Source organism: Tachyglossus aculeatus, chromosome 10, assembly GCF_015852505.1.
Source record: "Tachyglossus aculeatus isolate mTacAcu1 chromosome 10, mTacAcu1.pri, whole genome shotgun sequence".
In the NCBI taxonomy this organism is placed as follows: Eukaryota; Metazoa; Chordata; class Mammalia; order Monotremata; family Tachyglossidae; genus Tachyglossus; species Tachyglossus aculeatus.
The window spans coordinates 43149904-43174193 of NC_052075.1; the positions used below are offsets into that span (position 1 = coordinate 43149904).

Below are 24290 nucleotides of genomic sequence, written 5' to 3' on the forward strand. Positions count from 1 at the left end.
CCCCTTTTAGACTGTGAGCCCACTGTTGGGTAGGGACTGTCTCTATATGTTGCCAACTTGTACTTCCCAAGCGCTTAGTACAGTGCTCTGCACACAGTAAGCGCTCAATAAATACGATCAATTGATTGATTGACTTTCTCCAACCCCTGCCCGATCCTCTCACACCCGACTGTGCTGTGGTCTAAAGCTGGAGGGTGGGGAAAGGGGGAAGCAGGCCAGAGTGCCGGTCTCCAGGGGGGCCTGGGCTGAGGGAAATGCCCTTCTGTCCAGGCGCCAACTCCCCAGAGCTCCCGGCTGTGGTCACTCCCGCCTGATGAAGCCCTCGAGAGCAGGAGCCAGCGGCTGCCGGAGTTGTGAGTCTGGCTCGGACCCTCTGTCCCTCAGGCTACTCCTTCGACCAATTCCTGCCCCCCCTAATCATTCATTGGTATTGAGCACTTACTGGGTGCAGAGCACTGTACTAAGCACTTGGGAGAGCACAATACAACAGAGTCGATAAACTCACTCCCTGCCCCAGCCCAGTGTGTACCTGCTGGAGCCCCCGCCTTGACCCCATGGCCACGGAGACCCCCACTTCCCCCCACCCTCGGCCTCCTCACCAGTGGACCCTTTATGCCATCTGCGCCTCAGGGCTCCAGCCCCGACCCTGCCAGCTGAGCCCAGGGCCCCTCCAGCTGCAGCCCGACCTGGCGTGGCCATAGGAGCCCCAGGCGGGCCCCGGCGACCAGCTTCAGGTCCCACAGGAGCTGAGGAAGGTGAAGGAAAGTCCAACAGGGAGAAACCACTTACTACTCCAGTCTGAACCCGGCCTGTGCCCCTGCCCCTGTCCAGCCCGTCCAATCCATGCCTTGCCCTGCCCGTACCTGCTTCTGTGCCCGCCGCCTCCGCTCCATCTCCAGCAGCACAGTGACCAGCTCTAGCCCTCTGGGGCAACCGGCCCTCAAACCTGGGAGCAGGATACTCCATGGTGGCACCTTCCCTGGCCACCCCAGCCCGTCCCCCCCCCCATCATCCCCCTTACTTTCATCAATGCGGCCCAGTACTGGCCCAGCTGAGCAGGGGCATGAAAGAGTCGCTGGTACAGGACCAAGACCCGCTCCAGGGACGATTGGGGGTGGGGGGCAAATTCGGGGTCCATGACCTCCTCCCCCCAGGTCCAACTGCCCTGCTACCGGGCTGTGCTGCAGCCCCTCAATAATGTATGAGCGCCGATATCTGAGCCTGACTTTATGGGGGAAGGCAGGAGGGTGTGTACGTGTGGCCAGCTGGATATTGTCACTCCCAGCAGGTCGACGGGGCCCAGGGGACCCCAGCTTGGCTATGCAGGGCCCTCAGCCATGGGGTGCCATGGTTCTCTGGACCCTTGCAGTATGAGCGGTTGGATCAGTGGCGGCATCTAGCCCAGATGCCCAGAAAGTAGGCGCTGGGAAGGGCAGGAATGAGTTTGCTCCACCGCCAAAAAGGGTAGGTGCCCCAGGGGGCCATGCCCATCTCTGGGGCTGGGTGCAACAGGTGCCCAGCCTGAGACCACCCTCCCCAGCTGCGTGAACTGAGTGCAGGAACCCAGGCCCAGTTGCTAGGGCTTTCTTCAGCTCAATAACCCCCATGCCAGTCCTCTTGGTCACTGCCTCAGTGTCCCCATCGGCCCCACCGTGATAGTGGGCAGCACCGCAGGGCTTGTGGACACAGCCAAGTTCAGCCCACCCCCTTCTTGGCTTGCCGGCCACTGGCGTTCCTCAGAGGGTGGTGTCCATTCTGCCCGGCACAGACCCAAGGACAGGATGGCATCTAGGATCCGAGGGTTCCATCCCCCGCTTCACCCTCCACGGCCCCGGAGAGCTCGGTGTCCCCACAGAGGAGAAAGGCACAGAGGATGAGAAACCATCAGCGGTTTAATGCTCCAGATGTGGGTTCAGCTGGCACCCCGATTCAGTGGTAAACCAAGCAAACAGGGCCTGACTGGGCACCACCCTCCCCGCACCTTTCCAGACTGGCATCAGCGTGACAAGCCTAGTGGACCAAGGAGTGGAATGGGCCAGGCCACCAAGGGTCTTGGTGTATGGTGGACTGGTCACCAGGCTCTGGTGGGCAAGACCTGGGCGGGGAGTTGTGACTAGAAGCCGAGTTTCCGTCCGGCCAGGTTGTGAGCTCAGGATCTCCGGCGGGGGTCTCTGCTGGGGGTGGGCAGAGGCATGGGCTCCAGTTCTGGGGCCAGCTGGATTGGAGGGCAGAACTCGGGCAGGATGCAGTGACCCTCGTGCTCCAGCAGCCCAGCCGGACACTGGCAGCTGGGCACACACGGCCGCACGCAGTGGGCGGCCAACTCTCCTAGGGGCACGTGCTGGTTGAAGCAGGTCCGGGGGCAGGGCGGGCCACACTCGTCAAACACAAAGCCCCGGTCCAGGGGACAGCCCACCGCTGCGGGGAGAGGAAGCAGGATCAGTGCCAGGGGCCAGCTGGACACCACTCTACACTGGGTTGCACTAAGCAGAAACCCTGACCTTTGGACTTAACCCCACACTGTGGCTGATGCTTCCTTGGTCCCCTGGCACCTTGCCATGAGGCATCATGCTGCCCCCACCCCTATTCCCCTGACTCAACCAAGCCCTCGACCCTCAGCCCCTGGCCTGGCCATGTCCTCTCCCTTTAGCCTCTGGCCTAACCTCGTCCTTTCCCTCCAGCTCCTGGCCTGATCCTGTCCTTCCGTTTCAGCTCTTGGCCCGGCCTTGTCCTTTCCCTTCAGCCCCTGGCCCAGCCTTGCCCTCTCCCTTCAGCCCCTGCCCAGCCTTGCCCTCTCCCTTCAGCCCCTGGCCCACCCTTGCCCTGTCCCTTCAGCCTCTGTCCCACCTCCTCTAGTGCCCCTGCCCACCTACTTCCCTGACACCTTTTTCTTCTCCAACATCCCTTAGGGTACTGCTCCCAGTGGGTCACCCCCACAATCTCCCCAAGGTCCCCAGACCCTCACCACAGAGCGAAGGGCCCCGCCATTTGGGGCTAATGCCAGCTTGGCGGCAGCGGGTGGCATAGGCCTCGAGGACATCACAGAGGCAAGCATCGGCAGGAGCTCCTGGCCCACAGGCACACAGGTCATAGACACAGGCGGCAAAGAAAGGCTCCGGGTGCACGACCGAGTGGCAGCGCCCGAATACCACCGACTTCAGCACCGCGCAACGGGCATTGGCCTCACGCCGGGCCCGGTATCCCGCCTCTCGACATGGATTGACGTCCTGGCCCGGGGAGCAGGAGTCGTCCTGCCCAGGTTCCGTGGGGACCTGGAAGTAGATGAGAGAAATAGGCATCACCCCCAAGTGGGCGCAGAGCCTGGAAGAAGAGCCCTAGACCCCAACTAAGCTGGGTTCAGCCCCCCCTGGATCTGTGCCCACGCAGTGGTTCCGTCCATGGCATCAGCAGTGAGTGGCATAGCCATGTGGGTTCCCACTCAATGCCCACCTACCTTCCAGCTGTTGCCGAAGGCGGCCTCGGAAGCCAGGGGCAGCCCTGTGGGGCCCCGCAGCTCATCCTGGGTGAACCCATTGAAGTTGCCACAGAGCCCACAGGTCCGGCCCCGGTAAGAGCCCGGGACGCTCACCTCCACCTGGGACTGACCATTCCACAGCACCTGGCAGAGGGAGGGGCAGGGAAGCCGGGTCACCCTGGGCTACAAGGGGGCCTGGCCCCCCGGACCTGGGCCCTGACCCTGAGAAACAGTGTGGCCTAGTGGAAAGGGACCCCGGGCCCTAGGCCCTGGCCCCGGGAAGCAGTGTGGCGTAGTAGAAAGAGCCCAGGCCTAGGCGTCTAATCCTGACTTTGCTCCGGGCCTTCTGTGTGACCTTAGGCAAGTCATTTAACGTCTCTGGACCTCAGTTACCTCATCTGTAAAATGGGGATTAAGACTATGAGCTCCATGTGGGACAGGAATTGTGTCTAATTTGATTAATTTATATCTGTCCCAGGTGGTAGTACACTGCCTGGCACAGAGTAAGCACTTAACAAATGCCAAAAAAAACCCCACCCATGGTGGAGGAAGGGGGTTGTTTTCTGGTCCCTAGGGCGAGGCAACTCTCAGGCGCTGGGGTACAAGTCCAGGAGGTGTTGCTTCCCCCTGCCCTGTGCCCCCCTGCTCCCCCGTGCCCACCTTGAGCCCGAGCTGAGTGTGCAGCAGCACCGTGCGGCCCCGCAGCTCCACGAACAGCAGCGGCTCCCGCAGGAAGGGCAGGGACACCGGCCGCCCGTCCACCTGGGGACAGACGGATGGACGGAGGGGTGACCGGGCATCGGGCGGCAGGTGGAACCGGCTCCCGGCGCCCCAAAGCCTGTCTCTGCCCACTGGGCCCAGCGCCCCGGCTCTGCCCTGCCCTGTCCACGCTGCCCCTCCCGGAGCCACAGCTGGGGTCAACCTCCAGCCCGCCCTCAGCCCTGGCCAGAGCCTTACCCCAGGCTGCCCCGTGCCCCCTCCTCAGCCCCACCCGGAGCCCCCCGCCCCATCCTCAGCCCCACCCGGAGTCCACCCCCCCAGCCCCCCTGTGCCCACCCCCAGACTCCCGGCCCTCACCGTGACGTGTCGGTCTTGCAGGAGGCGCACGGCCAGGCCCCCCGCCAGCAGCACCATCACCACCCGTTGCCGCTGGTCCCGCCGGTCCTGCTCCACGTGCACGCTGCCGCCGAGCGCGCCCCCGCCACACACGGACGGACGGACAGACACACGGACGGACAGACAGACGGACGGAGCGCGCTAACCGTGAGTGACAGGCCTGAGCGGGGTGGGGGTCAGGGGTCAGGGGTCAGGGGTCGGGGGTCCGGGCCCACCTGAAGTCCCCTCCCCGGCAGTCCCGGGCCAGCACGTAGCTGCAGCCGCCCTGGAAGCGGAGCAGGCGGCCGTCGAAGGTGCGGTAATGCGGAGCCCCGAAGGCCAGGCAGGAAGCGGGGCGGGGCTGGCAGCGCGGGCAGCAGGCGCCCGGACGGAGGACCGGGGCCTCCTCCTGACACCGAGGGCAACGTCAGAGACGCCCACCAACGGGCCCGCCGGCCCTTGGCCTTGGCCGCCCCCTGCCCGCCTGGCACGCCCTGGCCTCCTGTGCCAGCTTGGCCCGCCCAACCCACTGCCAACACTTGAATTTACGGCCTGGAACGGGTGGGACTCTAGGTTTGCCTCCCCACCGGTCCTTCCTTGCGGATGTGCGCACCCGGAGGACGGGGAGGTGGGCATTGCCAGGGCCCGAGCCGGTGGTTCGATGATAGACGTTGCCTATCTTGACTCCCCAAGCTCTTAGTACAGTGCTCGGCACGCAGCAGGCGCTCAATAAACACGATTGAATGGTCGGGGATGTCGGTCCCTGACTTCAGCTCCCCTCGGGCAGGGAGACTTAGGATAAACCCTGGGAGTGTGGGGCCCACACTTTTCCTGTCCGGCTGCACCCCCTTCCCCAGTTTGAAACTAGGGGCCGCTCACAGGGGCACAGGTGAGGGGTGGGCATCGCTGGCTCCGGCACTGCAGGACGCCGGAGTGGCAGGAGCAACTGGTGCACTCGTCCACTGCCCACTGCTCCCCGGAGGGCACCTCGCGGCCTTGGTAGGAGCAGGGCAGGGCGGGGGCTGGGGAGCCAGAGGGCTTGGGGTCAGACCTCGCTCCCAACTTCCTCCCGCTGCCCCACCGAGTCCCCAGGACTCACCCTGGCACTGGTCACAGCAGCTGCCTGGGACCCGCTCCCTGGTCCAACCAGCGGGACAGGCCAAAGCTGGGCATTCCTCCTTGCGGCACTTCACGTGTCCCAGCTGGGTAGAGGATGGGGGTGGTTCAGGTATGCAGATGGGGTGGGGGGGTAGGAATTCCCTCCTCCCTCCAAAGCATGTCCCTCCCCGTTCCCACCCGCGTGGGGAGAAAGATGAATCCTGATCTGGGAGGAAAAGAGGGGGACTGGAAGAAGGGAAGTGTCCCAGAGTCAAGGGACTCCCCCTTCCTGGTTTCCACTTCCACCTCCTTCCTTCATCACCCAAGTGTAAGAGCCGCCTCCTCCTCTGCAGCTCCTTGTTTCTCCATTCAGCCACCCCGGGCAGCCCTTCTACTCCACCCTCATGTGAAGTCTGAGGCTTCTCCCCTCCTGACCCTGAGCACGCCGCTGCCCTGTGACTCAGTTTCCCTCCCTCAAGCACTCCCCTCCCCCATGCTCACCTGGCAGGTGCAGGTGACACAGGCATTGCCCGCATCCTGCCAGCTCTCCCCGTCGGCCACTCGCTGGTCCTCCACCTCTATCACACAGTCTGATGGGGAAACAAGACCCAAGCGGTCTCAGGGTTCGAGTCCCTCCCAACCGAGCATCCCCCACACTCCCAACCAATCAGCAGGCTGGGGCAGCCCTTTGGTGTTTCGACTCTGTACCGTACCCACACCCCGTAGCAGTTCAACCAGTCAGTCGGCAGCCACAGCTCCCTCTCCTTGGAGGCCAAGGATTCTGGGACCCATAGCTAGAAACCTATTCTAAAATCCCCATCCGTGGTGGAGAAAAGGATGCCCACGGGTGGGAGCAGGGAAACTGGGGTGGTCTGGGGATGGGGCCTGGGGAGCAGGGGGGTCCCGAGGCAGGGGCCAGGCACTTACCATCACAAACAGGGCAACAGGCACCGGGGGGCGTATGGCGCTCTGCCAGGGGGCAGCTGAGCTGAGGGCAGGCCCGGGGCACACACAACCACGTCAGGTCCTAGGGATACAGGGTGACCCCAGAGAGGATGGCCCGGGGTGGATTCGGGGAACACGTGGTGCTCTCTGAGGCACATGAGAAGGGAAGGGCCCAACTTTGGAGCCAGAAAGAATCCTCCCACCCAGAAGAGCCGTCTTTCGGTTTGAAGCTGGTCCTTCCCGTCGTCTCTAAGTCAGAGGCTTTAGGAGGCTCAGGGGGTTACCTGGCATTGGCAGGTGTAGCAGGGATCCGGAGCAGGCAGCCTCCTTCCCAGCAGCCCGGCTGTGCAGTTACTCAAGGCCTCTGTGAGGATGGCCACAGGGAGGTCGAGGAGAAGAGGCTGGGGGCCTGGTTCCTGACTCTCCGCAGGGGACCCCAGCCTCCTCCTGTGAAGGCCCTCAACTTTTTTTTACCTCCCTCCCAACCCCAGCCTGGGACTCACGGGCACAGGTCGGGCAGCAGTGCCGAGGCCCAGGGGGCAGGAGCTGTGATGGGGGGCAGCCCAAGAGGCTGGGGCACTGCATCCGGGAACAGTGCAGGCGTGGGGCACCCTCTGGCTGCAGCTGCAATGAGGTGAGTTGGGGGGACCCCAACAGGTGCAACGGTATTGGGACCCCCCCCCAGCCCAGCCACCAACCCACACCTGGGCACCCAAGATGCCACCTACGAGCTATTTCTACCCTCTCCTGCCACACCTGTCCCCAGGCTGGGCTCCATCCCTGCAGCCACCGGCCCCGTCGCTGCCAGTGCTGGCCATACCTCACAGGTGCAGAGTTCACAGGGGTCGGCGCCCGGCTGGAAACTCTCCCCCGGCTGGTACGTCCGGCCCTCGTGCACACAGTCTGGAGGGGAGCGAGGGCCCGGGCAGGGAGGCGGGTCTCAGATTTGGGACTCCCATCTGAGCTGGCACCCCCAACCCAGCCAGGGGCCGAATGCAAGAAAGTCAGAGCCTTGGGCGAGAGGGGGAAGTGAGAGGCTTCAGGGCCTGGGCCCAGAGAATGGGGGCAGATTGGACATGTCCCTGGATAAGCCAAGAGAAGGGCATGGATTTGGACCCAGGAAACCAGTCTCCCAGCATGTTGACCAGCCTCTGCCACCTTCCCAACTGTCCCTTTCTCCCTCTTTCCCTCCCCAAGCCCTGCCCCAGGACCCCTCTAGGCCTCTGGTACCTTTGCAGAGTGGGCAGCACTCCCCAGGCACCTGGTGGGGGCGGGCACAGGAGCTGACGCAGTGGATGCGGGCACAGGTGACGACGCCCTCGTGGCACACGCAGGTGGAGCAGGGGGTATCTGGCGGGGTCCAGCTGCTGCCCTCAGGGTGTTGGATACCCTGAGACACACAGCCTGAGGGGCCAGGGATTGGGGGGTGTCAGGCATGGACCCCCCCAGCCAGCTGGCAGTGATTTGATGATAGGGGTCTTGGGACTGGGAAGGAGCTGGGGTGGAGGGGGGTCACAGAACTGGCAGCATCTTCCACCCCCCCACCCATCTTCCACCCAAGGGCTGGCAGGCTGGCTGGGAGACAGTCAAGGGGCTGCCCAGGCTGAGGTCAGTGGGGGCCACACGGGGAGAGGTCTCTTGGTGAAACTACCTCTGCAACGGGGGCAACAGGTCCCGGGCTCTGTGACCTGCAGGGCACAGGACAGGCGAGGGCACGGGTCCTTCTCACAGTGCACGCTGCGAGCCTGCAGGAGATGGAGATCAGAAGATGGGGGTCCCCACTGGGATCCCCTACCCTCCCCTGTGGGGCAGGAGTGAGGTGGAGTGTTTGTCCTGTCTCAAACAGGACCTAGCCTACTCCTACAGTGTGACCCCAGCAGACCCCCCCCACCCCACCCCCGCCAAGCCATGCCCACTGAACAGGGTACCTGGCAGCGACACTTCTCACAACTGCCCTCTGGTCCCTCGAACACCTCCCCGTCCTGGCGTTCCTGTCCCTCAAAATGGCAGCCTGGGGCCAGTGGGGAGAGGAGAGGGCCAGTCAGGGGACTGGTCCTGCCTCCTCCCCCAGGGATCCAGGCCGCCCGTTTAAAGGGAAGGAGGAAGGGAGAAATAGTGAGTGGAGGGCAACGAGGTTACAGAAATAGTGAGCGGAGGGCAATGGGTTACCTAGACAGATGGGGCAGGAGCAGGGTCCTGGGGTGGGGTGAGGGCAGGCGGCTGGCGGACACAGCTTCCTCAGGCACTGCACAGAGCCATCCTGGGGGAGAGACAACAAGCTCCCTCAGCTCTCTAAGCCTCCAGGCCCCAGCCCTCTACCCACAGAACCCCCCAGCACACACTCAAGGTACCTATTCTAGCCCCCTTCCCCCACCACCACCACACCCTGGGCCTCCAAACCCCTTCTCCTCCCCTCCGCAAGGACCCTTAGACTCCGGTCCCTTCTCCGCAGGCCCTGGCCCAATTGGGCCTCAGTTTCCCCAAGGAGGCCTGGATGAGGAAGGTCAATTCGACACCTCCCCAGATGATTCTCTCCTTCCCTCCTGGCCGTTACCTGGCAGGTACAGAGGGAACAAGTGGGGTCGGCCGGGTCTGGGAATGTCTCTCCCGTGGCTGCGGTGATCCCCTCGTACAGGCAGCCTGGTGGGAGGTGGGGCTCGGTGAAAGAGCAGGGGTCTGCAAGGAGGGGGCTGGGGAGGGGAATGAGTGAGGGGCCTGGGGTCTGCAGGAGGACTATGGGGCAGGGTGGGCTCACGGGAGCTGGCGGGCCCGAGCCCAGCCCCAGGGGCGGGGGGGGGGGGGGGGGTTGCTATAGACCTGTACGGGGGGTCCTTGCCACAGTGAGGACAGCAGCAAGAGCAAAGGACTGAACTCGGAGCCCAGCCTTACCCTGGCAAAGCGGGCAGCACTGCCCGGGTGGGGTGATCGGGTGACTGCAGCCTGGCTGGTAACAGGGCCGACGGCTGCAGGAGACGAAGCCCCCAAGGCAGGTGCAGTGGCTACACGGTTCTCCGGGCTCTGGGAACTCCTGGCCGCTCACGTAGGACTCACCCAGGTATTCACATCCTGAGGGGACAGCGAGGGACCGGCCTAATGGTCACCGTGTGCCCCCACACAAACACACACCTGCGCAGCTCCCCGGCAGAGGGGAAGCCACCTCCCGACCCCCAGGAAAGCTCCCCCGAAGAGCGGCAGCCCCTGCTCATGCCAAAGTTACTGCCCAGCAGAGTCGGGGCATGGGGGTGGCTGGGTGCAGGACAGTGGAAAGGAGGGTAGGGAGAGAGGAAGGGGGAGGGGAGAAGAGGGTGGAGAGAGGGGAAGGGAAGGGAATGGGGAGGAAGTAGCCCCCTGCCTCAATCCCGCAGCCCGTCTCTGCCCCCACGCACCATCACAGGCCGGGCAGCAAGGTCCCCGGGTGGGGAAGGGGCACTGGACGGAGGCACAGGCGCGGGGCTTGCAGCTGACGCTGCCCTCCCAGCAGAGGCAGACCTCGCAGGGGGCCCCGGGGGCCGGGAAACGCTCCCCATTGGGCAATTCTTTCCCATCGTACAGGCATCCTGCAGTGGGGGTAGGTGGGGAGAGGGGCTGGGGGGCCGGGGGGAGATCCTGCAGAGCAGCAGACCCCGCAGCCCAACCCTGCGAAGCGAGGGCCGTGGGGCTGAGCCAGCAGCCCCCAGCATGGAGGCCCTGCAGGAGCCCAGACCTGTGGAGGTGGGGAGGGGACCAGCGGTGGGGCTGGGACAGGGGTCACAGGGGGGTGGGATGCCTGGCCTCAGCCTGGGGTTGGGCAAGAGAGCAGGGTGCTGTGGTGGCTTCGGGGCCTTCACCCCCTGCCAAGAAGGCCAGCTGGGCTACTGTCAACAAAGGCCAGCTGGGCTAATGTTGCAAGAGGGGTGGCTGGGCTACTAGCGCCCGAGGGCCGGTTGGGGTGGCTGGGCTACCATCACATGAGGGGCAGCAGGCACCCTGCAGGGGATGTGTGCAGGGTGCTGGGGCGCAGGGCAGCCGTTGGCAGGATGTGGAACCATTGAGGCAGAGGCAGCGGCGGCAGGGGTCCCCGGGTGGGGAGAACTGCTCCTGATGGTGTGCGGGGGGTAATCCAGGCCGTGGGCAGCCAGCCGGAGGTTCTGGGGAGGGCGGCCCATCAGAGCCAGCCAGGCCCCACCTCGCTGAGCTCCCTGGGACAACTTCCCTGCTGCCCCCTGATGCCCATGCCAGGCCATGAGCCCTGGGAACCCCACTGCCCCTCACCCCCAGCCCCTTTGAGCCCCTAAAGCCCCTCAGTCCCCAGGGTTAGGCGAGCCGGGAGGAGGACAAGGCTGGCACCAGACTCCATCCCCTCTGATTCCCAGGCCCTCAGCGATGCCCCCTCCCCCTCTCCTCTCTGCCTGCCTTCTGAGATTCTTGGCAAAGCAGGATGGGGAGAGGGGCGCGGCTGGAAGGGTGGGAGGAGATGGGGAAGGGGAGAGGAGTCAGAGAAGAGCAGGGCAGTTCTGTACCCGGGCACCCGGGGCAGCACTCGCCAGGTGGCAAGAAGGGCTCCGGGCAGGGCAGTGGGGGGCACCTCCGGCTCAGGCACTGCACGTTCCCATTCTGCGGGCATTCAGATGCCCACAGTCAGGATCCACTATCCCCCATGCAGCCCCTCCAGACAGGCGGTCTCTGCCAGCCTGTCTGGCTCCGCCACCCCCGCCCCAGACCCTCCCGGCTCTCCCTCCCCTAGACTCACAATGCAGTGGCAGAGGCGGCAACGGTCGGTGGGATGGGGGAATTCCGCTCCGTTGGGATATTCCTTCCCAGCAAAGTCACAGCCTGGGAACAGGATGGGGAGCACCCAAAAGGTGAGTATCCTACTGCTCTCCTCACCCCCTAGTCACCACAGCCCCCCGGGAACTCCAGGCCGCCTTCAGCCTCCCCTAGATCCCTCACTCCATTTCCCCCCGACCCTTCCTGGACCTTCCAATCCACCACTCACCGTTACAGTTGCTCCGGCAGCAGGTACCAGGCAGAGGGTGTGCACAAGGAGCCTCGGGGCAGGCCCGGGACTGGCAATGAACAGAACCTCCCTGGCACTGGCATTCCTGGCACGGATCCCCGGGACTGGAGAAACTCTCGCCATCCACAAACACCTGCTTCTCCAGGAGGCAGTCTGTCCAAGCGGGGTTGGCCAGGTTAGGGGGCCTGGGACTTCTGCCCCCTCCAACTAGCAGGCACCCTGAGATGGGGGAATGTCTGTGGAACTAGCGGGCACACAAGACCAGCCCGCAGAGATACATACCTGGGCACTTGGGGCAGCACTGCCCGGGCAAGGTCTGAGGTCTGGCACAGGTGGTAGGGGGGCAGTTGATGGGAGAGCACTGGACCGTCCCATCCTGAGGAATTAGGAGAGAGCCAGAATGGGGTGGGCCACACTCTGGGGTTCAGAGTGGCAGTGGCGGGGAGTCGGGGAAGGAGTTGAGGAGGGTGGTGAAGGGATCGAGGGCAACATACCAAGCAGTGGCAAGTCTGGCAGGGGTTGTCGGGGTCTGTGAAATTCTGCCCATTGGCATAGATGCAGTGCTGGAAGGTGCAGCTCTGGCATTTGGGGCAGCAGGCTCCTGGACAGGGAGGGGTGGAAGGATCTTGCTGAGCGCAGGGTCCTGGGCAGACTCTGGGAGGGGTCAGTAGGGAGTCGGGGCAGGAGTTCAGGCTGGGCAGTGCTGGGGACAGACCCCAAGCCTGAGGAGGAGATGTGGTAGGAAGCCCAGGGTCGGAGCACTCACCGGGCGTCTGGGTCGGGTGCTGGCAGGTGGGCGGGGGGCAGAGCACAGGTCCACAGACAGGCAGCCCCCGGACACAAGAGCACGTGTGGCAAGGCTGGCCCTCCGGCTCCCACTCCACTCCCTCAGCAAACTCCTCTCTGTTCAGCACGCACACTGAAGGGCACACCACTGTCACCGTGGCAACCCGGACCCTTCCGGCCTTCAGGGACAGCAGGCCTCCTCACCATCTCCATAGTAACCAGAAATCCAGCCCCTCCAGGGGCCCTCTCTGGGTACCCGCCACCTCCTGTCTCCCCCACCTTTGGGGGCACGCCATGTCAGGACACCCCCCCAAAAAAAATCTCCCTGTCACCACGGAAACTGCCTCGGCGGGCTTTGGGGCCCTCTCTCCACAGGACCCGTCCTCTGTACAAGCTGGACATCCCCCCCACCCACCCCGCATGCCTGGGGAGGCTGGGGAAGCTCCCCACCACTCCCTGGCCTAGGAAGGTCCCTCACCCTGGCAAACTGGGCAGCAGTGCTGGGGATGAGAGACGGGGTGAACACAGGGAGCTGGGGGGCACTGCTCCTCCTCACAATGTACAGTTCCAGCCTGCAGAGAGGGCAAGGAGGGGGCGGTTAGGGTGAGACCCCAGAGCAGAGCTTCCCAAATGGGCAGGGGGAGAACCCAGTAGCCCAGCAGACCTGGCAGGAGCAGCGGGTGCAGGGGCCATGCCCTGGGGGCTGGAAGGTCTCCTCGCTGTGGTACTGATGCCCCTCATATTCACAGCCTGTTAGGGAGATGGGAGTTGGGGTTCACCTCAACTAATTCCCTCCTGCCTGGAGGCTGCATGCACCAGCCCAAACAGGGGCGGGAAGGGCCCTCTCCATCTTCTTGAACTCTCTGGAGAAGGAGATTCCCAACCTTCCACAGTCCAAGACTTTAAAGACCCCCCGGGGTAGAAAGCTGTCTAACATATCTAATTGGAATCCTTATTGCGGCAATCGTGACCTTGGGCCCGTCACTTAAGTTCTCTGTGCCTCAGTTAACTCATCTGTAAAATGGGGATTAAGACTGTGAGCCCCATATGAGACATGGCCTGTGTCCAACCTGATTAGCTTTGTATCTATCCCAGTGCTTAGAACAGTGCCTGAAACATAGTAAGCACCTAACAAATACCATAAAAAAATGCTTAACCAATATCAGAAATCATAATAATAAGTCCATTTTTGATTGGTCTGTTGACTGGTCGATAGATACCTTTAGCCTTCCTTTTCTCCCAGGTAAATCATTCCAGTTTCCTAAACCTTTCCTCCTGGAGCTTTTCTTCTGAGACTCAAGTACTACTTGCTGCTCTGCTCCCGGTCCTCTCTGACACCCCCCATCCCTCCAGCTGATGTGTCCTTCCATCAACACCCCCACCCCCAATGCTTCTCCCTGTTGTGCCCCTTGTCAGCCCCCAGACTCACCTTCACAGACAGGGCAGCACTGGCTGGGCCTTTTCCCCGGGTGGCTGCAGGGCACAGAGGGACAGGACACCGGCTCACAGTGGACATGCCCATCCTGCCAAAGGGGAGCCCCAGTCGGCCTTTTGGGAGAACCCCAAGAGACAGCTTCCTCTGGGGTTTCCCTTTCCTCCTCCCCCCGCCCCCCAACCACACTCCCTCCTCCTCCTCCGCTCTTTCAGGGGCTTCCCGTCTGGCTCTTTGGGGCACGGGGACACACTCACCTCACAGCGGCAGTGGGTACAGGGGTCCCCAGATTTCACAGGCTCCCCGCTGCGGTATTCATGCCCACTCAAGAAGCATCCTGGAGGGGACGCAAATTGCTCTTCCATTCCCTCCCTTGCCCCTACCCACCCCATTCACCCAGGACTAGGGAGAGCCACCAGCTCCCTGCAAGAAGGAGGGAGTCGGTAGGCAGGCCTGGGGCTCCTTCACCCCTACCCCACTCCAGTGGGTAGCACCTCCCACCCATGGGACTAGTTGAGAGGCCTCAGAGCTGGTTTCTGGATCGTTTTGGGAATAATAATAATAATGGAGGTATTTAAGTGCTTACTATGTGCAAAGCACTGCTCTAAGCTCTGGGGGGATACAAGGTGATCAGGTTATCCCACATGGGGCTCACAATCTTAATCCCCATTTTACAGATGAGGTAACTGAGGCACAGAGAATTTAAGTGACTTGCCCAAAGTCACACAGCTGACAATTGGCAGAGCTGGGATTTGAACCCATGACCTCTGACTCCAAAGCCTGTGCTCTTTCCACTAAGCCACACTGCATCTCATCTCCCTCCACTCTAGGAGACTTTTTCACACCCCTTCTGGCTCACCGTCACAGACTGGGCAGCAGGTACCAGGGCGGGGCCGGGCAGGGTGTGGGCAGAGGTTGGCACATTCCTTCTGGTGGCACAGGACCTGGCCCTCCTGAGAAGACCGAAGGGGCCAAAGATCAGGACCCCCCACCACCACTAAAGCCCTGTTCCTTTGGCTCCAGCCCCAAAGGATCACATTCCCGAGGCCTCCACCCCCAGATCCGTGTCTCCCCTTACCCCCACCCCAACGCACAGACACACACATGCACACACACAGTGCTCTAGCCTCTCCCTGGGAGAGGAGGAAGTTGGAGGGAAGCTGGGGGAAGGGAGTTTAGAGGGCAGGTTACCGAGCAGCGGCAGAGCTGGCAGGGGTCACCAGGGGCCATCCACTCATCTCCATGGGCGTGGGAAGAGCCGCCCTCCTCACAGCCTGGAAAGAGGGAGCAGGCTCAGGGCTGGGCTGGCTGGACCCACAGAGAGAGCCCTGCCACCTCTTTGGGCCTGGCACCGATCAAGGGAGCCTGGGCCTCATCACCTCCCAGACACCGACCCTGGCAGACAGATAGACATTGCACCAATACCCAGACGTGTGGGGTGTCCTGCCTCATACAGAAGACAGAACTGTGGGGGCAACAGTCTCCGGGCACCTCCCCCTAGTAGGCACTGCCCAGCTGCTGGCACAGCCCAGTTCCAGGGAGGCCCCACACTGTTTGCCTGGGTGGGAGTGGGGCTAGGACCAGGACTAGGCTGCAGAACCCAAGTAAAACACACACACCCATATACACCCCTACCTCACCTTCATCCCCTGGCTCCTTCCGTCCCCTTCCCCAGTCACTCTCCCACCCATGCCCACTGTCCCATGCTGCCCTCCCCAGCCTGGCTGGGTTTCGGTGGCAGAGCTAGTGGAAGCAGCAGGAACAAAGGGAGTGGTGAGTCTCCAGCCCCTTACCCTGGCCTGGGTGGAAGGGGCAATGAGGCAGGGGAGCCAGGAGCTGGGGGAAGTTTCACCTTGGCAGGTTGGGCAGCAGCGCCCAGGGCTCAGGATAGGCTGGGAACAGGTGCTGGGTGGGCACTTCACAGGGAAACAGCGAACCAGGCCCCTCTGTAACCCACAAAAGAGTGAGACAGGGGAGCAAGAGGACTCGGAGTTGGAGAGAGCCTCGCAGGGTGCAGGCAAAGGGCAGAGAAGATGCCAGGTGGTGCCAACCCAAGGCCCATGGCCAGGGTACCCGAGAGCCAAGTGAAAAGAGGGTGGCAGGACTGGCATGGCAGAAAGGGCACAAGATGATGGTAATGATGGTATTTTTAAGCACTTACTATGTGCCAAGTACTGTTCTAAGCACTAGGGTAGATACAAGGTAATAAGGTTGTCCCACGTGGGGGTCACAGTCATCATCCCCATTTTAAAGATGACTGTCCCAGAGGTTCATGATGGACTGGGATTGGGGAGAGCCTCAGAGGCAGGAGCAGGGCTCTGAGGTTGGGTGGCCTGGGGAGGCTCTGGGCAAGGGAGAGGTGCCAGGCTCTCACCAAACAGGAGCAGCTGAGACAAGGATTGGAGCTGGACAGGAAGCTGGTGCCCTCTGGGTAGTGCCGCTCCTCGTACTCACAGCCTGGATGTAGGGGAGGGCAAAGGAAAGGTCACTGAGCCCATGGGCCAGTCATTGGTAGGAACTGGCTGTGGGCAGTGACTCCTGACTCTCAGAAATCTCTCCTCGGTCCTGGCACCTCTGTAAGGGGAGCTGATGGCCATTGGGAGGGGTTTTCAGGCAAGGAGGAGGGGTCAGGAGGACCTGAGTGGCAGACAGGGCAGCAATCTCCAGCTGGGGTGTAATGCTCGAGGCATGTGAGCTCTGGGCACAGGGGCCCCTGGCACTGCACCGTGCCATCCTGTAGGGAAGGAGAAAGAGCCCCTTTGCCCACAGCTCTGTGGGATGCCCAGCATTGGCACCCCAGCTCTCCCAAGGCTGCCTCACCACTCCTCCACCTTGGCTTCCCCTCCACCCCCCACCCCTGCCCCGCTCACCTTGCAGGTACAGTTGGCGCATGGCTCTCCTGAGTAGGTCTCCCCGTTGCCCAACTGTTGCCCACGATAGGAGCAGCCATCACATACTGGGCAGCACTGCCCCGTGGGCACCCAGGCGTGCTGGCAGTCAAGGTGTTGGCACGTCTCCCGGATGCACACCTCCTGGCCTCCCTGCACACAGGGCATACATGGCAATAGACACACAGGGTTTACCTGGAGGGAGAACCGGACCCGGGAACGCCAGGAGTCTGGCCTGCCACGACTGAGGGGCTGATGGGCAGAGGGGACATCGTGCAGGGGGAGGGGACCACAGAGTTCTAGGGGCCCCCATACCCCTTTACCTGGCAGATGCAGCTGACACAGGGCTCCGGGTGCCACGTCTCCCCAGCCCTGTGACCCCCCAAGCAGTCTGGGAAGGAAGGGACAGATGTTCAAACCAAGGCAAAGAGGTAAGAGGGAATCTTTGTGTCCATGAGGGTCTGTGCTTGGGCCAGTTGGGGTCTGGGTCTGGCACACTATCTGTGTGTTGCACATATTGTTTACGTGAGTGTGTGCGGGCAACACCCTACAGCACCTAGTCCTGCTGTGGACCGGGCCCTTCCCTGGGCCCCCAGTCTGGGCACTGACCTGGCTCACAGTGAGGGCAGCATCCTGGGGGCTGCTGAGTACACGCCACTTTCCCATCCTGTGGACAGGAAGAGGCCTCAGTTTCCCAACTGGAAGCAGGATAGAGGTAGTAGAGCCCCCAGGCAATAGGGGCCCACCGCCCTCTCACCGGGGGAAAGTTGGAGAGGCTGATTACGACTCAATTCTGAGCACATTGACTTCCCCAGAACTGTGTTCCTTTTCCAGCTCCCCAACTACCTTTCCAACTGTTTGCCAGCTACCTAACAATACAGAAGCTCAGGATGCACGTTGTGGGCAGCAAGGGAGGTGCAGAGGACAAATCGGGACAGGGTCTGGGGCAGGGGCTCTCCAAGACTCACCAGGCAGCGGCAGGCAGTGCAGAGGTCCGGGAAAAACGTTTCCCCATTGCTGTAGTCCTTGTTGGCATGGCTGCAGCCTAGCCAAAGATTTGGGCTGTCACCAAGGGGGGTCGGGGGAGAAATGCTCCTCTCCAGCAACAGCCACAAGGCAGAGGAAGGAACAAGGGGCCGGAGGAGGATGAAGGAGGGGATGTCCAAGGGTTTCCAGCCTCTAGGGCATGGAAAAACAGGTCTGGAGATGTTCCACGTCCAGCCCCAATGTTCTTAGACTGGGAGCCCAATGTTGGGTAGGGACTGTCTCTATATGTTGCCAATTTGTACTTCCCAAGCGCTTAGTACAGTGCTCTGCACATAGTAAGCGCTCAATAAATATGATTGATTGATTGATTGATTGACGAGGTTAGTTCCCCAATTCTGCTCCACCCCAGCCTGAGCCTAAAGGTGCAGGGCTCCATGGGGAGGGCCGGGGGGTGCAGGGAGCAGAGCAGGATAGGAAAGGTGAAGGGCCCTGGTGCGGGACAGGAGGTACCAGGGGAATGGGAAGGGTTACCGAGGCAGTGGGGTCGGTCTGGGTGGGCCAAGCAGCGCACTGCCCCATCTAGACAGAGGCAGCTGGTACAGGCGTCGGGCTCCCAGCGGGTCCCGTCTGGATGCTGTTGCCCCTGCCAGGTGCACAGAGGCTGGCGGCACTCACAGGACTCCAGCTGCTTCACCCGGGACTGCAGGGCTGCGTTCTGGGCAGAGGAGCCGGGGGCCCATCAGACGGGCGAGCCCGTCCCCACCCCAGGGCAGGAGGAGACTGAGGCACAACGTCCACAAGGGAGGCCCAGTGGAACCAAGGTGGAAACTAGGGTCCCTGACCCCTGACCTCAGTCCCAGCCCCCACCTGCTCTTTGAGCAGGGCCACTGCGGCTCCCAGCCCCCCCAATCTCTCTTCCAGGCGGCGCAGCCGCTCTGCGTCGGGCCCGGCTGGGTCAAGGGGGTCAGCGGGCTTCTGCTGCTGGTAGTGCCGGACATCAGTGAGGCCGGGAGGTCCCAGGGGGCCCGGAGAGCCTGAGGGATATGGGGAAGGGAGCCAGGGCTGGAGGGAGCTCTCCAGGTCTGGGATCGGGGAGGGGAAGAAATCACATCAAGTTTCCCCACCCAAGGTTCTCCTTCCCCCAGCCCGAGGCTCTCCTCTCCTCCAGGCCAGTGGCTACCTCCCTTGGCTACTGCTGGGACTCCACTATCATGAGAGGGGGCAGGCCTCCCAGTGACCGGAGGCCCCCTGGATTGCAAGATCCTCCAGGGCAGGGTTGGTGTCTTTTAACTCCCCCTCTGTATAGAGTGGGCACTCCATTCATTCATTCATTCAATTGTATTAATTGAGCGCTTACTGTGTGCAGAGCACTGTATTAAGCACTGGGGAAGTACAAGTTGGCAACATATAGAGACGGTCCCTATCCAATAAATACTACTTTTTTATAGTGTTTGTTAAGTTCTTACTATGTACCAGGCACTGTACTAAGCGCTGGGGTAGATACAAGGGTAGGTACAGACCGTGTCCCACATGGAGCTCACACTCTTAATCCCCGTTTTACAGATGAAGTAACTGAGGCACAGAGAAGTTAAGTGACCTGCCCAAGGTCACACAGCAGACAAGAGGCAGAACCGGGATTAGAACCCACGTCCTTCTGACTCCCAAGGCCATATACTATCCATTAAGTTATGCTGCTACCTTGAGTGCTGGGATCTTGCTATGGCAATAGGGGACAGATCTACTGGTTCTATGTTGACATGACAGGAGGCCCCCTAGACTGTAATATCCTTGAGGGCAGGAATGGGTCTTGTAACTGTCCTGAGGGTTTAGTATAGTGGTCTGCACAGCGTGGCCAGTTAATAGATACCATTAATTGATTGACTGCCGGAGCTTTGCTATCGCGATGGGAAGTAGGCCTGCTGGTTCTGCGGTGATGGGGACCGAACAAGCTAAGAGGCTCTTTCCAGGAGTCAGTCACCCATAGGGAAAAGTAGGAGGAAGCGGAGAATATGAGAAAGGAGGTGAGGACAAAGGACTCAAGAACAGGCCGGAAATCCAAAGTGGACCCAATGGGAAGTGGCATGGTGTAGTGGATAGACTGTGGTCCTGGGAGTCAGAAGGTCATGAGTTCTAGTCTTGACTCCGCCACATGTCTGCTAGGTGACCTTGGGCAAATCACTTCACTTCTCTGGGCCTCAGTTACCCCATCTGAAAAATGGGGATTAAGACTGTAAGCCTCAAGAGGGACAGGGACTGTGTCCAACCCAATTTGCTTAACAAATACTACAAGTATTATTATTATTATGAGGTGAAACAAGGCTCCTCCTATCACCCCGCCTCGACTTTGATGAGGTCTGAGCGCCACCCCGGGGCCCGGGAACTGAGAATGGGGAAGGGAAGAGGGGAGTGATCTTGGCCCATGGGAGCCCCCTTCGATGTCTTAGAGTCAGGTTGGGGTTCGGGATGCAGGCCTGCCCTGGGTGGTCATGTGGTGGAGCTGTGGGGAGTGAAGCGAATCGGTTTTGATTCACCACCATCGGTGGGTGCGCCGCTCCTCTGACAGCAGCGCAGGGGGTGGGAGGGTGGGGATGAAGAGATGAGGCCCCTGGTGTCCAGCCACTCTGTCCCGGGCATCGGGGGAGAGAGGGAGCAGGTCCGATGGTGAGAGAGCGGTTTCCCACGGACATGCCTCGTTAGCGGAGTCAGGAAGGCAGGGAGCCAGCCTAGCTCCTCATTAGCAGCATTTCCCACGGGAGGGGTCTCTCTCTCTCTCTCTCGCTCTCTCTCTCTCTCTCTCTCTCTCTCTCTTTGACCATCTCCCAGGGGGGTAATGAAGCGTGAGAGTCAGAGGACATTCGTGGTCCATCCCCTGTGACAAAACAGAGCCAAGAGCTTGGCCCTTACCCCACTCCTGGGTCCCCAGTTCTCCAACTACCTGCCCTTCTGCTTTCCACACCAGGGGTTGGGGGTCGGAGAGAAGTGGGCTGGTCCAGAACGGGCCAACCTTGACTCCTCTTCCCAATTTCCTGTCTTCTCTCCAGCCCCTCCAGGAATTTCCGGTGTTGCTGCTCCGCGCCCCAAGTGGGAGTCGAGGGAGACATCCTTCTTTCGTGCTTTCTTTATGGTATTTGTTAAGCGTTTACTAGTCATCAAATACTGTTCTAAGTACTGGGGTAGGAACAAGTTAAGTCAAACACAGTCCCTGTCCTGCATGGAGTGCACAGTCTAGGTAGGAGGGCGAACAGGTACTTAATCCCCGTTTTACAGTTGAGGAAACTGAGACACAGAGAAGTTAAGTGACTTGTCCAACACCACACAGCAAGCCATCCATGCTCTTTCCACTAGGCCAAACTGCTTCCCTGCTTGGAAATGAAGCCCCATCCAGCCCCAGATCTCAAAGCACTTTGCAAGCATGTCTGAGGTTTATGTTTGTCCATTCTGCAGAAAGAGACACTTAGCCATTTCAAGGAGCACTCACCTAGTTGGGCAAAGACCCATGAAGACCCGTGGAGTTGGGCGCTCCAGTCCAGGGCTTCATGGGCCACCAGGTTCCCACACCCAAGAGTCTCATCTGCCCACTGTCCCTGGGGCGAGGGAAAGGGGGGGAGGGGTGTGTGTGTGTGTGTGTGTGTGTTTGTGTGAAACATCTGGATTCTTCTCGCAGCTGGCCCACAGATCTTGGAGTTGGGACACCTGGATTCCTGCCTCTGCCTCTGGAGTCTTTGGGAAAAAACCGAACCTCTTTTCCTGACCACCCCCTTCCCCAGGGGCTCATCTCTGTCCAGTCTGCCCATAGCTGGGAGGGCATCCTAGGAAGAAGGAAGGTGAGAAGCAGTGGGAGGCCTGCACCCACCTACCTGCCCCATCGGGCAGTGCCAGGGCCTGCGGGGTAAGCCGTACGGGGAGATCTCTGCCCGGAGCCAGGAGCCCTGCCAGGGGGATCAGAAGCTGATGAGGGAGGGAGGGAGGGAGGGCGAGAGGGAGGGAAGGATGGAGGGAAGGAAGGTGGGAGGTGGGATGGCATCTAAGGGCCTGCCAGTGGGCAGCAGAATAATAATAATAATAATAATAGTACTTGTTAAGTGCTTGCTATGTGCCAAGCACTGTTCTAAGAGCTGGGGTAGACTCAGGTTGGACCCAGTCCCTGTCCCACATAGGGCTCACACTCTTAATCCCCATTTTACAGAAGTGAAGTGACTTGCCCAAGGTCACACAGCAGACGTGTGATGGAGCCGGGATTAGAACCCATGAACTTCTGATTCCCAGGGCTGTGCACTACCCACTAAGCCACGCTGCTAGTGAGGGAAGGAGGGAAGAAGGGGGGAGCACCCAAAGGCCTGCCAGGGGGCAGCGGCCTACCAGGAATTTGGAGGTGGGGTCCCCGGGTGTGCTGGAGAAGGCCACTATAAGGTCCAGGGGGAGTTGCAAGCTGAGGCCCCCCGGGGCCGGGGTCATGGTCACGGGCTCCTCGCGGTCCCGGTACAGCTGCACCCTGCCCAGCTCCAGGTGCAGCGCCAGGCGAGCCCACCGGCCCCTGAGAGAAGGGCGAGGGCCCGGGCAGCAGCGAGTAGGGCCGCAGGCTGGTCCGGTAGTCCAAGCACAAATAGCCTGCCCGGGACCTCGACACCAGGCGGAGCAAGGGCTGTCCGTCCCTCCAGGTGGCCTCCGGGGAGAGCAGGGCCAGCAGTGAGGGCTCACCCCTGACCCCGGCCCCGATGCCCCGGATCTGCTGCTCCTCGAACCACAGGCTCAGTGCCCCCCGCATGGTGGAGAGCAGTTAGAGGGTGAAGGCGTGGGGCAGGGTCGTCCCCCGGTTAACCCCGGGCACCCCCGCACCGCTGATGTTCAGAGCTTCCAGCAGGTCCCGGATTGGAAGGTGAGAGGGACGGGGAGGGCAGTTGAAGGCGGGCCTGCCCCCTGAGCTCCCGGCACCCTTCGCTGCCTCCTACTCCAGGGTCAGGCTCCTGGAGTCTCACCTGGGTGAAGGCCCGAATGGACAGGGGAACCCAGGGAGAGGCCCAAAGTGACAGGGGACCCCCCCCCCCCCACCCCGTCTAGGCTGGGGGACTCCTTGGGCCCTTCTCTTCCTGTCCCACTCATCTCAACCCCTGCCCCAAGCCTTGCCCCCCGGCCGTCGACCCCCAAGCCCTAAGGCTCATCTTCTCCGGGGTTCTGCCCCCACCCTCGGTTTTGTCCCCAGCCCCGCCCCCCCTCCATCACCCCCTGGACCCCCCATCCAGCCCCGGTGTCAGGGTCACCCTAAGAGTGTCCGACCTTTGAGAAGGAGGACCTGTGCCAGATGGAGGTAGGAGCCAGGACCCAGGAGACTCAGCTTCCCATCTCCCCCATCCCTCCCACCTGGCCGAAAGGAAATCGGGGTGCATAGCAACCCCCTCCCCTCCAAATTTCCTCTGAGCAGCTCACCTCCCATCCTTCTATGACCCCCTGCCCTCAGCATCCTCCGGCCCCATCCTCCCCTCCCCTTCCCCCTACAGCCCCCGGCCCCTCGGTCCTCTCCCAGACCGATAACAAAGAAGAGCCCGCCCATTCCTGCTTTGCTGTTCCTCTCCCTCTCCTTTTCTCCCTTGCTTCCTCTCAAGAAATAATTAACTTCAGACTCCACAAGGAGGCCCATTCCAGGTCTGTCTCTAGCCTCAAGCTGGCCGACTGCGGCGGCGTCTACGCAAGACTTTGCGCCCACCCGGTCCCCGGTCCAGCCCGACTCTGGCGATGGGGTGGGGAGGTCTGTGACAGGGACTGGAGCGGAATCCCCCGGCCCGTGCCCTCTTACCCTTCCTCCCTCCCCATTTCCCTTCCAAGACTTCATTCTCTCAGATCCCCAGGGCCTGGCGTCGCCCATTTCCCCAGTACTGAGGGAACTGGGAAACGGAGGCCCAAGGAGCCAGAGGGACTCGTCCCACAGCCCATCAGTAGTAGAACTGGGAACCGAATATAGGAGGGTTGGTCCCTAGGCCCTTTCTCTCTCCAGATTTGCTCAGAGCCCAGGTGTCCTAGCCCTGGAACCAGCCTAGGACTCAGCCTCAGGGAGAGGGAGGGGACTCACCGTTGTCCTCTAAATTGGGTTGTGCCAACTCCAGCTCGGGTAGTGCCAGGGCAAGGGGTAGCAGGAGGAGGGAAACAGCAGAGGGCAGAGCCCAGGGAATCCCCGGTCTGACCATGCTCCTGCCCCCTGGACCTCTCAGCCGAGAAAAGAATTTGGATTTCTAGGGCTGAAGGCACAGCCGGAGCTGGGCAGGGGCCGGGCTGGGGGCTGGACAGGGGGCTGGACGGGGGGCCGGACCCGGACGGGGGGTGGGGAGAGAAACCACAGCTCTGATTCTCTCTCTTTGTTCGGGGAGTTTGGTGACTGTCTTCCTCTGAGCCTATCCATCTGGGTCTCTGTCTCAGCCCTCTTCCTGGTCTTGGGCTAGGAGAGCTTCTTGTCCAGTTTTCAGCTGGCCTGTCTCCCTGCCTGGGACTGAGGTGGTGCTGGGGGCCTTAATACACTGTATTTGACTTTAAGTGCTCCTCTCCCTCCTCCTCTGCCTCTATCTCCAGGTCCCGTGATTGGAAGAAGGACCCCTGTTC

The 24290-nt window shown here is 61.6% G+C and overlaps 1 protein-coding gene across 1 annotated transcript; it reads right to left on the minus strand.

Moving 5' to 3' along the window:
* Window positions 1–1874: 1874 nt before the first annotated feature.
* LOC119932861 (kielin cysteine rich BMP regulator) lies at window positions 1875–22467 on the minus strand. The gene is made up of 43 exons (XM_038751983.1): window positions 22322–22467; window positions 22062–22236; window positions 21560–21584; window positions 20234–20323; window positions 18570–18784; window positions 18234–18417; window positions 17684–17760; window positions 17325–17382; window positions 16202–16284; window positions 15680–15773; window positions 15019–15101; window positions 14687–14780; window positions 14085–14164; window positions 13825–13918; window positions 13060–13145; window positions 12874–12967; window positions 12376–12528; window positions 12104–12210; window positions 11892–11985; window positions 11589–11762; window positions 11343–11425; window positions 11113–11206; window positions 10555–10740; window positions 10000–10170; window positions 9503–9679; window positions 9168–9253; window positions 8783–8873; window positions 8542–8624; window positions 8265–8358; window positions 7844–8017; window positions 7434–7516; window positions 7117–7237; window positions 6898–6977; window positions 6596–6695; window positions 6170–6258; window positions 5670–5772; window positions 5450–5592; window positions 4807–4979; window positions 4553–4655; window positions 4136–4237; window positions 3455–3619; window positions 2966–3272; window positions 1875–2418 (listed from the first exon to the last, which is right to left on the minus strand). The coding sequence occupies exons 1-43, from the start codon at window positions 22465–22467 to the stop codon at window positions 2150–2152; spliced, it is 5283 nt and encodes a 1760-aa protein (XP_038607911.1). The 3' UTR covers window positions 1875–2149.
* Between the last annotated feature and the right edge of the window lie 1823 nt (window positions 22468–24290).

Coding starts and splice junctions, on each gene's coding strand:
- LOC119932861 (XM_038751983.1), bottom strand. CDS start 22,467: ATGCGGGGGGCACTGAGCCTGTGGTTCGAGGAGCAGCAGATCCGGGGC. Junction 15,102..15,679: donor CTGCTGCCCAACCTGCCAAG/GTGAAACTTCCC, acceptor CCCTCTTTCCAG/GCTGTGAGGAGGGCGGCTCT. Junction 8,359..8,541: donor GTGAGAAGTGTCGCTGCCAG/GTACCCTGTTCA, acceptor CATCTCCTGCAG/GCTCGCAGCGTGCACTGTGA.